The 13,977-nt window shown below is 41.0% G+C and overlaps 1 protein-coding gene across 2 annotated transcripts in view; it reads right to left on the reverse strand.

The window, feature by feature from the left end:
- ATP7A (ATPase copper transporting alpha) overlaps positions 1–13,977 on the reverse strand; it is a 222,137-nt gene that overhangs the window by 125,012 nt on the left and 83,148 nt on the right. For both annotated transcript variants that reach the window (XM_053699331.1, XM_053699330.1), the window contains exon 9: positions 9,848–9,939. In XM_053699331.1, coding sequence (XP_053555306.1) covers positions 9,848–9,939 — 92 coding nt within the window. The remainder of the gene's footprint in view (positions 1–9,847; positions 9,940–13,977) is intronic.

Consider the following 13,977-nt stretch of genomic DNA (forward strand, 5'->3'; position numbering starts at 1 on the left):
TAGAAAGGAACCCTAACTTCATAGATAACACCGCCTTGTCGGCATGAAACACAAGGTAAAGGGAATCACAACGTAAAGCAGAAACCTCAGAGACTCTGCGAGCTGAGGAAAAAGCCAACAAAAACAAAACCTTCCAGGATAATAACTTAATATCAACAGAATGCATGGGCTCAAACGAAGTCTGTTGTAAAACACAAAGAACAAGGTTGAGGCTCTAAGGTGGAGCAACAGGTTTAAATATAGGTCTGATTCTAGTCAGAGCTTTACCAAAGGATTGCATGTCCAGAAGACAATCTAATCTCTTGTGCAACAAGACCAATAAGGCTGAGATCTGACCCTTCAGAGAGCTGGCAGATAGGCCCTACTCCAAGCCATCTTGCAGAAAAGATAAAATTCTAGCAACCTTCACCTTGTGCCAAGGAAAACTGCATTCCTCACACCAGTGTAGATAAGTCCTCCACACCTTATGGAAGTTGCGTCGAGTAACTGACTTACCAGCCTGAATCAATGTGTTTATGACACGATCGGAGAATCCTCTCTTGGACAGGACTAAACGTTCAATCTCGACGCAGTCAGCCTCAGAGAATCTAGATTTTGGTGTAGGAAGGGACCCTGAATTAGAAGGTCTTTCCAATAAGCTAACCTCCAAGGAGGAGACAATGACATTCTCACCAGGTCTGCAAACCAGGTCCTTTGAGGCCAGGATGGAGCTATTAGAATTACCGGGGCTTGCTCCTGTTAGATGCGAGCTAACACATGAGGGAGCAGAGCCAATGGAGGAAAGAGATATATAAGACTGAACCTCCATGGAACCGCCAGTGCATCTATTATCTCTGCTTGAGGGTCCCTCAATCTTGACCCGTACCTGGATAGCTTGGCATTTAGACGAGAAGCCATGAGATCGATCTCTGGCATTCCCCATCTGAGACAAATCTCTGCAAACACCTCGAGGTGGAGAGACCACTCTCCCGGATAAAAAGGATTGCCTGCTGAGAAAATCCACTTCCCAGTTGTCCACCTCGGAATGTGGATAGCCGACAGAAGACAGTTGTGAGCTTCTGCCCATTGTAAGATTGAAGAAACCTCCTTCATCACCAGGGAGCTCCTTATTACTCCTTGATGGTTGATGTAAGCGACTGAGGTATAATGTTTGATTGGAATCTGATATACCGGGTCAAACCCAGTTGAGACCATGCCTTCAGCGCATGGTGAATCGCTCTTCTTCCGGAGACCACAACCCCTGAGCCTTCCTGGGACCCCTAGTGACGAAAAGCAAAGAATGACAGGGGGATGGGGGAAGTGGGAGGGATATTTAAGGCTTTTGGCTGGGGTTCCTTTGCCTCCTCCTGGTGCAAGGTGCTGTATTACCAACAGTAAGGAAAAAAGTCGTGGACTCTTCCTGCATTTGGAAAGAAATCCAAATTAAAGATTCATGATAGGGCATTTCATTTTAAACAACTTTCCAATTTACTTTTATCAGCAAACTAGCTTTTTTCTCTTGCTATGTTTTGTTAAAAGCTAAACCTAGGTAGACTCATAAACTGATTTCTAAGACTCTGTAGTCCACCTCTTATCTGGCTGTGAATAGCTAATAACATGCACTGTTTGTTCATGTGCGCCATATAGATAACATTGTGCTCGGAGGCGGAGCGTGCGGGCGTATCTAATGGCCGCACTACACCAGAGCTCCTGAAGCGGTAATTGCGGGGCCCTCTCCCAGGCAAGCAAAGTGCCACTTTAGTGCTCAGATACAGCGAGCAAACCCTCAGGCTAGCCAACGGACTCTAAGGCAGCATTGTAAGTGCGGTAAATAGCACTCCTGGACCCAGATGTGAACCTCGGAGTAGGCCGCATCCAAGGCGCACCTAAAGAAAAGACCTTGCATTGCGAAGCACAGCAACCCTTCACAGCAGAGCCCAGCAGGACGGAGAGAGCAGCCAGAATGCAGCTTACAGGCGCTTAGCTCCTAACACCCCATGAGCCACAGAACAACAGCTCCAAACCTGCCTTACATGATAGCTCAATGAATGACGCACATTCCTAGCAAGTCACCATCTTGGGGGTAAGAGCTCATTACAGAGCAATCTGCACACTGTCAGGTTCATTAAGCACAGCAGCAAGCACCCCTAACTCCATTTCAGCTACATTTCTCACACTGCTTGCACAGAACTACACAACTTCTATGTTCTTTCTGTACAGAAAATAATAAAAAAAAAGAAGAGAAAGAAAGCAAAAATAAAAGTATTGATGTGACACTTATTGCCACTTTATAAACACTTTGGATGTGCCCTCTGTGGCGCTGAATTTTCCGGCACATATAAGCCTAAAGCACCTAGAATTTGTTACAGACCTGTCCTATCCTTACTTTGAGGCCAGCTTCTGATTGTTCAGCCCTGCTGCTGCAGCGAACAAAATGAAAAAAATGGTAACAGTTTATTCCCACCCTGCAGTTCTAAAGCACTTTATGGCTTGCTACCTATAATGCACTAGCTCATTATTCTGGACTTTTACTTGGCAACATCTGCACCAGAAGTTATCTCCCAGTCAGAGATGAAGATCTCTCCTCGGATAACCCGCTAAATATAAAACCAAGCCTGTGTTATTGAAATCCACTTTGTGGGATCTCATTATACAGTCTCCCTTTGCATTCTGGGCTTTGATCAGACATATAGCGCTTGAGACACTTTTGACTTGCACTCCAGACTGAGCACACAGACCACAAAATGGCGCTGCTGAGAACCTCAAAACTGGACAAGAGCTCGAAGACTAATAGCACCGTTACTCCAATGAACACCTTTTTTAAGAGTGCAGACAAGCAGAAGAAAGTTTCCCAAATGTGTAGAGACGACAAAGCTATGTCTGATAACCAGGACACCTCTCAGGTGCCTACAACTTCGCCTAACTCCCCTGGACACTCCACTGATGAACCAGTGACTTTAAAAGCTATGGAAGCACTTATTAATCAAGTAAAGTTTTGCATCAAATCTGAATGTGCAGACTTGAAAAAAAGATATAAATGATCTAGGCCACCGAGTAGGAATTTTAGAAGATGACAGAGAGGAAATAACCAATGAATTGTCGCACTCCTTTACAACACAACAAGTCCAGATTGTGGAACTAGAAAACAAACTGGATGATATAGAAAATAGGACACGACGGAACAATCTACGATTTTGTGGGATTCTGGAGTCAGTGAGCAGAGAGGATATCCCTGAGCATCTGCAAAACCTGTTTCAGTCACTGGCTATTACCAACCAACCAACGAGTGATTGAAGAGATACCTCTTGAAAGAGCCCACCGAGCACTACCCCCAAAGCCTAAAGATAATCAACCTCCTAGATACATAATTGTGTGCTTCCAGAGCTACTAAGACAGAGAAAAGATCTTCCAGCTTGCCAGAGCTCTGCCATCTTTCTCTTTTATGGGCGCCAAAATCCAAATATACCAGGATCTCTCAGCACGGACGCTGCAACTCAGAAGAGAGTTTGCCTTCTTCACCACGCATCTTCGCTCACTAAAAATACCTTATAGATAGGGTTTCCCCATCTCTCTACAAGCTATCAAGGATGGGAAACAGTATGAATGCCACAATCCAGCCAATATCCCGGACTTTTGCAAGCAACTTGACCTTCCTCCTCCGAGCCGGATCCTTCTCTGCTAAAAGTAACGTTGTTTCCTGCAAAACCACAAAGGAAATTGTGGTCTGAAATTGCTGGCAAACAAGACAAAAAAAGACAAAATCCTGATCCTTCCAATCCTCTGTACACCTCCTGATCTCGAGTAAGACGGTTTACACTTGCCAGACCTAGTGAGAATCGATTGCAGGGCATACATGTTATGTAGTCTGTACTAATTACTTTGTAAATGACACTTGCTCAAAACATACCCTAGCCCAAATTAGCCAGTGAACTCCCGAACTGGCTGCTCTTCCTGTTTATTAAAGCTAATTCTGTTTGTGAGCAATTGTTGATTATTTTAAATAAGCCTGTTTAGATCTCATCTGTTGGCAGTTACTTAAAAAAGTTGTTGAAATGTATATTGAACTGCCTTAACCAGCAATATGTTCCTCTAGATGTTTACAACACTCTGGTCGCACCCCTGAGGGCGTCCATTGTTTGACCAAGCTTTTTTATTGCTCCTAATAATACTAATGTTGAATTGATTGTTTTCTCTGTCCAATACAGGTTACAGTAATCTAAATTGTTTTATAATTATGTATTTCTTTCAGCTGCACACTCCTATTCCCTTTACATTAAGTTCCTGAAAAAACGCACTACATGATAACCTAGTTATTATGCCTGTTGGAGGGGGCCCCCGTTGGGCCGTCCTTCCTCCTCCTGTTTTATTTCTTATCTTACTCACCTTATCCTCCTGACGGACTAATCTCCGGCAGACTCTCTTTCCCTTCCCCTTTCTACTGAATTCCCTTCCTGATCCTGAAACCCTCCTTTCAACTCTTCCTCCTCCCTCAGTTCAGTTAATTGTTTGTCTACTTTTCTACAAGCAGGGTTATCCTTAGGTACAGGGCACATCTAGACAGCAGCTGAGGTTTAAATTTACTTCACTCTACACATATATAACTTTAAGTTCCTATCAGTTCATCTAGGCACCCATGGCACACCATAACACTATAAGTCACTTTAAGATAGCTTCACAAAATCTTAAAGGTTTACTATCTCCGCAAAAACGCTCCATAGCGTTCCATGACTTCTACAAAAAACAATTAGATATTGTAATGATACAAGAGACACATTTTAAAAAAAAATAGTGAACCGGCTCTACCACACTACTATTACGAGCAACATTTTCTTAACTCAGGACCATCAAAACGCAACAGAGTATGTATCTCTTTTAGGAAGGGAGCATCCTTTGTTCTCCTACACAAATATCAGGACAAAGAGGGCAGAATATTGATCCTGGTTGGCCTTTATTATGGTAGGCCTATCACTCTGGCCAATATATACACACCTATATAATTTTCTTTTTCCGTACAGTAATCAACCACCTGGTGGATATTGCCAAGGGTCTTATACTACTAGGGGGGGGACTTCAACTTGCCAATTAATCCGGCACTTGACACATCTTCGGGCAAATCATACATAAGATACAGTCAAATAAAAGCAAATTGGCAAACTATCAAGACATTACCCCTATTTGACACCTGGAGGATTACACACCCTTCCACAAAAGACTTTACATTTTTCTCTCATCCGCAACACTCTTATTCCCATATAGACTCCTTCTCTGTGACCAAAACACCCTGACCCCACTAACTGATTCCAGACTACATCACACCTCATGGTCAGACCACAGTATGATTTGCTCCACTTTTTCTTGGTCTTCTAGACCCCAGCACCAACAACATTGGAGATTTAACGACCACATATTCTCAGACTCACTTCGGCCACTAACAACTGGGAGACTTACAAGTGTTACATCAGAGGAGTGATACTGGGCCACACACATAAACTGCGTAAACAAAGGGCGGCACAATACCTGTCCCTAACGACCAACTTTCAAAACTGTGAAAAAGCTTTGAAACGAAGCCCCATTTCCCAACATCTCCTTTTGCAATCACAACAGGCCAGAGAGGATCTCAATCAATACTTAGTTAAAAATGCTCACCTAAGGGCACTTACAACCAAATCAAAATTTTATGTTGAAAGCAATAAAGCCGGCAGTTTGTTGGCCAGGTCCCTTAAAAAGAAAAGATACAAAACCTTTATCTCAAAATTAACAGACCCCTTTGGATCTTCGCTCTCTAAAAACATAGAAATACCCAGAGGCAGAACTTTTTCTCACTTTCTGCAATGAGATTTTGTTAGTGAAAAATTTTCTGCAGGTCATTTTTAAATCAAATTTAATTTTAAATTAGGCAGTTACCCTAAAGCACCAGTTTAATTGCAACATATTAGTTAAATGGAGAATAAAGCAATATTTAAAGTTTTATAATATAGTGCAGTAGTTGAAAATGTCATTGCAAATAGCTGCAGACATAGTCTAACATAGAAGTAGTAATTAAAAGGGTGCATTGCTCATACAAACGTCTTACATTCAGAAAAAACAGCTTTGCAGACAGTTAAAGGCTAGGGGATGGGTTTGAAACAATCTCTGAGAGCCAGTCAATCAATGCACAACTCTTTTGCAGCGCTACTGCATATTTCACTGTTCACTTAAAACAGCACTTTGCTCTGGATGAAATTTGCTCAGGAAAACTCAGACAATGCAGCCAGAGCACAGCTCTGTTTGAAGAGAACAGCCTAATGTGGAGCAGCGCTGAAAAGTTAAAATCGCTAACAGCTCCTGCATGTATCCTGTTCTTTCTGCAGACATGCTGCATTTTCTGCGATGACATCTCACATCACTGTATGTTCTTCCTTGGGGAGAAATAGTCAACCAATTTGAATCTTACTATTTCTCTTTGTATAATCTCCTACCTACTGACTGACTCCAAAATTGCTATGATTAATAATTACTTATCTCACGTCCAACTCCCAACCCTCACCGCAGAGAATAGTGAGTCCCTGGACTCGCATTTCACTCTACAAGAAATCCTAACAGCTATTAAGAACCTCCCTCAATGTAAAGCCCCCGGTCCAGATGGATTCACCCCTAAATTCTATCACCTGTTTATAAAACCCATCTGAGCCCCCATCTCTTAACAATGTACAACTCCCTAGACCATGATTGTCATTTCTCTCAGTCTCTACTGGAGGCTACAATTATGGTTATTCCTAAGCCCAGAAAAAATGCTGAATTAGTCTCTAATTATCGCCCAATATCTCTGATTAACATCGATATTAAGCTATATGTGAAAATACTAGCCACTAGAATTAATAGCATACTACCTACTCTTATTCATACCGACCAGGTCGGTTTTTTTCCCGGTAGAGAGGCCAAGGATAATACTATCCGTGTCCTACAGACCATACTCACTGCCAATGCCTCTAGCACCCCCTTAATTTTACTCTCCACCGATGCGGAAAAGGCCTTCGACAGGGTGGACTGGGACTTCCTCTGGGCCACTCTGTTGAAATTTGGCTTCTCAGCTAATTTGATCTCCCGCATAAAAGCACAATACAACGGCCCTACCGCTAGAATTTGCGCCAACACTCTGTCTCAGAAAATCCCTATCAGAAATGGCACGAGACAGGGGTGTCCCCTTTCTCCCTTATTGTTTGCCCTGACTGTAGAAGTGCTCACGACTAGAGTTAGAAATAACAACGGAATCGAGGGCATAGCCTTTGGGCCGTCCCATCAAATATGTCTACTTTACGCGGACGATATATTTACAATCCGTTCCCTATCCACCTCGTTGCCGGCTCTGCTTGCAGAGTTGGAAGGCTACAAGAAAGTCTAATTTCTCTGTTAACATGGAGAAATCTAAACTAATGCCCCTTCATATAACGGAAGAGGAAATTGGTTTTATCACAACGAATACCACATTTCAGGTCAATAATAAAATTCGCTACTTAGGAATAGATATCTCCCCTACCCAGTCCAAACTGTTTGACCTCAACTATATCCCTCAACAAAAAGAATCCCAAATATCTCGAGACATGGCATAAACAAGGCCATCTCTCATGGATGGGCCACGTTAACGCACTTAAAATGAACCTTATCCCTAAATTTCTGTACCTGTTTCAGGTCCTTCCCTTGGACATCCCTCACACTTATTTAATACAACAACAAAGATTGTTTGATTCCTATATCTGGGCTCAAAAACGCACCAGAGTGACCAAAAACACCTTATACCTTGACAGAGAACATAGCGGGTTATGCGCCCCAAATCTCACAGCCTATTTTAGAGCAGCCCACATAGCGCGTATAGTGGCGTGGAAGCACTCTCATCTTGGAGATCTGTGCTGGACTCCAGCCAAACACAGACCTCCAGAAGCTAAGGCCAACTATTTTTTGGCAGCAACATTAAAGGTATGGGATAAAACCCTAACCTTAGATAACCCAATCTCAACTATGCCATACCTTCTTACTCCTATTCTTAATAACCCTCTTCTACTACAACCACACGTCCTACAAACCCCGATTGTTGCAAATTCTCCCTCCAATGTCCCAGCACACCTGGCACTTAATAATGGTCAAATTCGCTCGCAACTAGAACTCTCGCAAATCCTAGGTCCCCCATTCCATCTCTGGTTCCCCTACCTGCAATTATTACACGCCATAACAAATAGTCCATTAAAAGGCGAACTGACCAGACCCCTCTACCCTTTTGAAAAACTGTGTACCACCGCCGCCCTGAACCGGTCCCACATCTCTATAATCTATAAACTACTCCGTGGCTCTTTTCCGGCTAAGCAACATCTAAATGGGAGGAGGAACTCGGTATCACGCTAACAGAAACGGCTAAGCAACATCTAAATGGGAGGAGGAACTCTGTATCACGCTAACAGAAACGCAATGGAGCCATATTTTTGTAGAAACAAAAAACATCCCTATCATTAGTGTTTGCAGAAATTAATTATAAGTTGTTGTCTAGATGGTATCTTACTCCACAGCATTTTCCCAAATTCCTCCCCTCTGTGCTGGAGGAAATGTGGTAGCACAAGAACCCTTTCCCATATTTGGTGGTCATGCCCTCTTCTCCAAAAATACTGGGAAGATATCGCTAATTGCATAAACAATTACATTAGGGCTCTCTATCACATTCTCTAATAGTATGGTTTTGTTAAATAACACCCCTTCCATTTCTTGCTTATAACGAAAAAAATTATTCTGAAGCCTGCTCAACTGTGCTAAACGCCTAATACCCCGGTTCTGGAAATCAACACAAACACCTAACTTTCCCATGTGGTTAAGAGAAGTAGATCATATTTTGTCTTTAGAAAAAATACACTACACCTTTATGGGAAAACAAGATTTTATTGCGGATATTCTATACATCTGGGAACAAAGGTCACGACAGTGATACAATACAATACATTATTCACCCTAAGCTATGGTTTAAAATCAATAAAATTAGCAGAATTGTCTGAACAAATGTCAAGTGTTTTGGTAATATGTAAATCTTTCCTGTAGATGTGCCTCTAAAGGGAGCAAATCGAGAGACTGCTTTTCTATATCATGTACAACCACTGTCTTGAGTAAAGTCGATTTAGGTTTATTGACTTGATTTCTTTATCTCTAGCGATTACCTGTCTACATATCTATGTTATTGCTACTTTCTTGTAACCAATTATTTGTATAACTGCATTCCTTGTACACCTGTTTGAAAACATAATAAAAACAGTTGAATATAAATAACATTGTGCTCACCACAGTGGAGTTAGCACTAATTGCCTGAAATGCAAGCCTGTAAATAGCACTGAGATAAGGGGGCAGTTTGCAGAGGCTTAGATACAAGATAACCACAGAGGTAAAAAGTATATTAATATAACTGTGTTGGTTATGCAAAACTGGGGAATGGGTAATAAAGGGATATATCAGTGTTTGAGAAGTTAAATTGTACAAAAAGTGACAGTGGGAAATATTTAATGGATTGTTGTACAGATACAAGATTGGTGTGAATAACAATTAAACAATAAAATTTTTGGCGTTTACTGTCCCTTTAAAATGGTGTTCAAATCTACTTATTAAACAGACCAGAGATTACATTTCTACCCAAATATGATCAAACTTTCTGCATTTTTTTTATATTTTATCTACCAAAACTATAAAATATTTCTATAGATTTATGTAATAAAGTATCATTATATATGAATCACATTATAGATATAGAACAGAACTAGATTCTAGCACCAGAGATGTCATAGAATTTTAGTCAGATAATAGAGAATTACACAAAAAAGAATCAACATTTATTGAAGTAAATGTTTGAAAAATAAAATACCTCAACACAGACTTGTCGGAATCCAGCATCACAACTGTTGCTTCAGTAGCTTGCAAGGAAATTAGTCTAGATAGGGCTGCTGATGTTTTACTCTAATAGGAAACACAACAATGTATTACAAACTCATGGCATGTTTTACATTCTTCCAACAACTGAATAGACACATTTACTACAAACGATATGAATGCTAATGCATTCATTCATTCATTTACTCATTCATTCATTGGACATTAAAGTAGTATATCTTTATAGCATCTGTTTTATTTTACAACGGGTTATATTTGTATAAAAAAAATAGATGTTCCTGTGGATGCTTCTCCTTATCAGTCTATAGACAATGATGTAAGCTACTTAGGTTTAAACCCCTACATATATCTGTATAAGGTCTTAAAACCCTTTTTTTATAGAACATACAATTTAAAACAACTTTCCAATTGACTTGTATTATCAAATTTTCTTTGTTTTCTTGTTATCCTTTGTTGAAAGGCAGGAAGACAAGTTCAGGACGTGCACGTGTCTGCAGAACTATTTGTAACAGTTGTACATTAGTAAGAGCACTAGATGGCAGCACTATTTCCTGTTATGTATAGCTCCAGACATGTGCACGCTGTCTATCTAGATAACGCTTCAACAAAGAATAACGAGAATGAAGAAAAATTTGATAACAGAAGTAAATTGAAAACATTTTTAAAATTGTATGTTTTGTCGGAATCGTGAAAGAAAAAGGTTTGGTTTCATGTCCCTTTAATACATATTTAATGTAAGTATATAATACTGTGTATTTAACAAAGTTCCAATAAAGAGCATAAATAACAAGTCAGTTATGGTATTGATGTATATTTCCAATAATCCCCTAACAAAGATTAAGAATTTATTTATTTTTTTAAAAGTATCTTTTTCATAAATCCCATTATGTCAGAAAATAGTCAAAAACGTAAAGTTAAAGGGACACTAACCCAATTTTTTTTTCTTTCATGATTCAGATAGAGCATGCAATGTTAAGCAACTTTCTAATTTACTCCTATTATCAAATTTTCTTCATTCCCTTGGTATCTTTATTTGAAATGCAAGAATGTAAGTTTAGATGCCGGCCCATTTTTGGCAAACAACCTGGGTTGTTCTTGCTGATTGGTGGATAAATTCATCCACCAATAAAAAGTGCTGTCCAGAGGTCTGAACCAAAAAAAAACAAAAAAAAAAAAACAAACAACTTAGATGCCTTCTTTTTCAAATAAAGATAGCAAGAGAACGAAGAAAAATTGATAATAGAAGTAAATTAGAAAGTTGCTTAAAATTGCATGCTCTATCAGAATCATGATAGAAAAAAATTGGGTTCAGTGTCCCTTTAATAAATAAATAACTTGTACAGCAGTTAGGTCTGTAGATAATTGGACACTGATACAATTTTCATTGTTCTGGCTCTGTAGGCCACCACAATGGATTTGGAAAGGAACAACCGAGATGCAGAATTTCATCTTTAATTCAAGGGGTTGAACAAAAATATCGTATGCAATGTTTTATTAATTATAACAATTTTCATACACAGTCCCCTTATTTCAGGGGCTCAAATGTAATTGATAAAATTAAAACAATCATAAATAAAAACATAATTTATGCTTACCTGATAAATTTATTTCTCTTGTGGTGTATCCAGTCCACGGATCATCCATTACTTGTGGGATATTCTCCTTCCCAACAGGAAGTTGCAAGAGGATCACCCACAGCAGAGCTGCTATATAGCTCCTCCCCTAACTGCCATATCCAGTCATTCGACCGAAGACAAGCAGAGAAAGGAGAAACCATAGGGTGCAGTGGTGACTGTAGTTTAAAATTAAAAAATATCTGCCTTAAAATGACAGGGCGGGCCGTGGACTGGATACACTACAAGAGAAATAAATTTATCAGGTAAGCATAAATTATGTTTTCTCTTGTAAGGTGTATCCAGTCCACGGATCATCCATTGCTTGTGGGATACCAATACCAAAGCTAAAGTACACGGATGAAGGGATGGACAAGGCAGGAACTTAAACGGAAGGTACCACTGCCTGTAAAACCTTTCTCCCAAAAATAGCCTCCGAAGAAGCAAAAGTATCAAATTTATAGAATTTTGAAAAGGTATGAAGCGAAGACCAAGTCGCCACCTTGCAAATCTGTTCAACAGAAGCCTCATTTTTAAAGGACCATGTGGAAGCCCCAGCTCTAGTAGAATGAGCTGTAAACCTTTCAGGAGGCTGCTGGCCAGCAGTCTCATAAGCTAAGCGTATTATACTCCTTAGCCAAAAGAAAAGAGAAGTTGCCGAAGCCTTTTGGCCTCTCCTCTGTCCAGAGTAGACAACAAACAATCTCCTGATTGATATTCTTATTAGATACCACCTTAGGTAAAAACCCAGGTTTGGCACGCAGAACTACCTTATCTGCATGGAAGATCAGATAAGGAGAATCACATTGTAAGGCAGATAACTCGGAAACTCTATGAGCCGAGGAAATAGCTACCAAAAAAAGAACTTTCCAAGATAAAAGTTAGATATCTATGGAATGAAGAGGTTCAAACGGAACACCCTGAAGAACTTTAAGAACCAAATTTAAGCTCTAAGGTGGAGCAACAGGTTTAAACACAGGCTTGATTCTAACTAAAGCCTGACAAAATGCCTGAACGTCTGGAACATCCGCCAGACGCTTATGCAAAAGAATAAACAGAGCAGAAATCTGTCTCCTATCCTATGATAGATTTTCCTGGTGACAGGCTTTCGAGCCTGAATTAAGGTGTCAATGACTGACTCGGAGAAACTATGCTTTGATAAAATCAAGCGTTCAATCTCCAGGCAGTCAGCCTCAGAGAAATTAGATTTGGATGGTTGAAAGGACCTTGAAGTAGAAGGTCCTGTCTCAGCGGCAGAGTCCATGGTGGAAAGGATGACATGTACACCAGATCTGCATACCAAGTCCTGCATGGCCACGCAGGCACGATCAAGATCACCGATGCTCTCTCCTGCTTGATTTTGGCAATCAGACGAGGGAGCAGAGGAAACAGTGGAAACACATAAGCCAGGTTGAAAAACCAAGGCGCTGCTAGAGCATCTATCAGCGTTGCCTTGGGGTCCCTGGACCTGGATCCGTAACAAGGAAGTTTGGCGTTCTGGCGAGACGCCATGAGATCCAGTTCTGGTTTGCCCCAACGATGAATCAATTGTGCAAACACCTCCGGATGGACTCCCACTCCCCCGGGTGAAAAGTCTGTCGACTTAGAAAATCCGTCTCCCAGTTCTCTACACCTGGGATATGGATAGCTGATAGGTGGCAAGAGTGAATCTCTGCCCAGTGAATTATCTTTGAGACTTCTAACATCGCTAGGGGACTCCTTGTTCCCCCTTGATGGTTGATGTAAGCCACAGTCGTGATGTTGTCCGACTGAAATCTTATGAACCTCATTGTCGCTAGCTGAGGCCAAGCCTGAAGAGCATTGAATATCGCTCTTAGTTCTAGAATGTTTATCGGAAGGAGTGTCTCCTCCTTAGTCCACGATCCCTGAGCCTTCAGGGAGTTCCAGACTGCTCCCCAGCCTAGAAGGCTGGCATCCGTCGTTACAATAGTCCAATCTTGTCTGCGAAAGGTCATACCTTTGGACAGATGGACCCGAGATAGCCACCAGAGAAGAGAATCCCTGGTCTCTTGATCCAGATTTAGTAGAGGGGACAAATCTGTGTAATCCCCATTCCACTGGCTGAGCATGCAGAGTTGCAGCGGTCTGAGATGTAGGCGGGCGAACGGCACTATGTCCATTGCCGCTACCATTAAGCCGATTACTTCCATGCACTGAGCCACCGAAGGGCGAGGAATGGAATAAAGAACACGGCAGGAATTTAGTTTTGATAACCTGGTCTCTGTCAGGTAAATCCTCATTTATACAGAATCTATTAGAGTTCCCAGAAAGGATACTCTTGTGAGAGGGGATAGAGAACTCTTTTCTTCGTTCACTTTCCACCCATGCAACCTCAGAAATACCAGAACTATGTCCGTATGAGACTTGGCAATTTTGAAATTTGACGCCTGTATCAGAATGTCGTCTAAATAAGGGGCCACTGCTATGCCCCGCGGCATTAGGACCGCCAGAAGTGACCCCAGAACCTTTG

The sequence above is a fragment of the Bombina bombina genome, chromosome 1 (assembly GCF_027579735.1).
Source record: "Bombina bombina isolate aBomBom1 chromosome 1, aBomBom1.pri, whole genome shotgun sequence".
NCBI classification, from domain to species: Eukaryota; Metazoa; Chordata; class Amphibia; order Anura; family Bombinatoridae; genus Bombina; species Bombina bombina.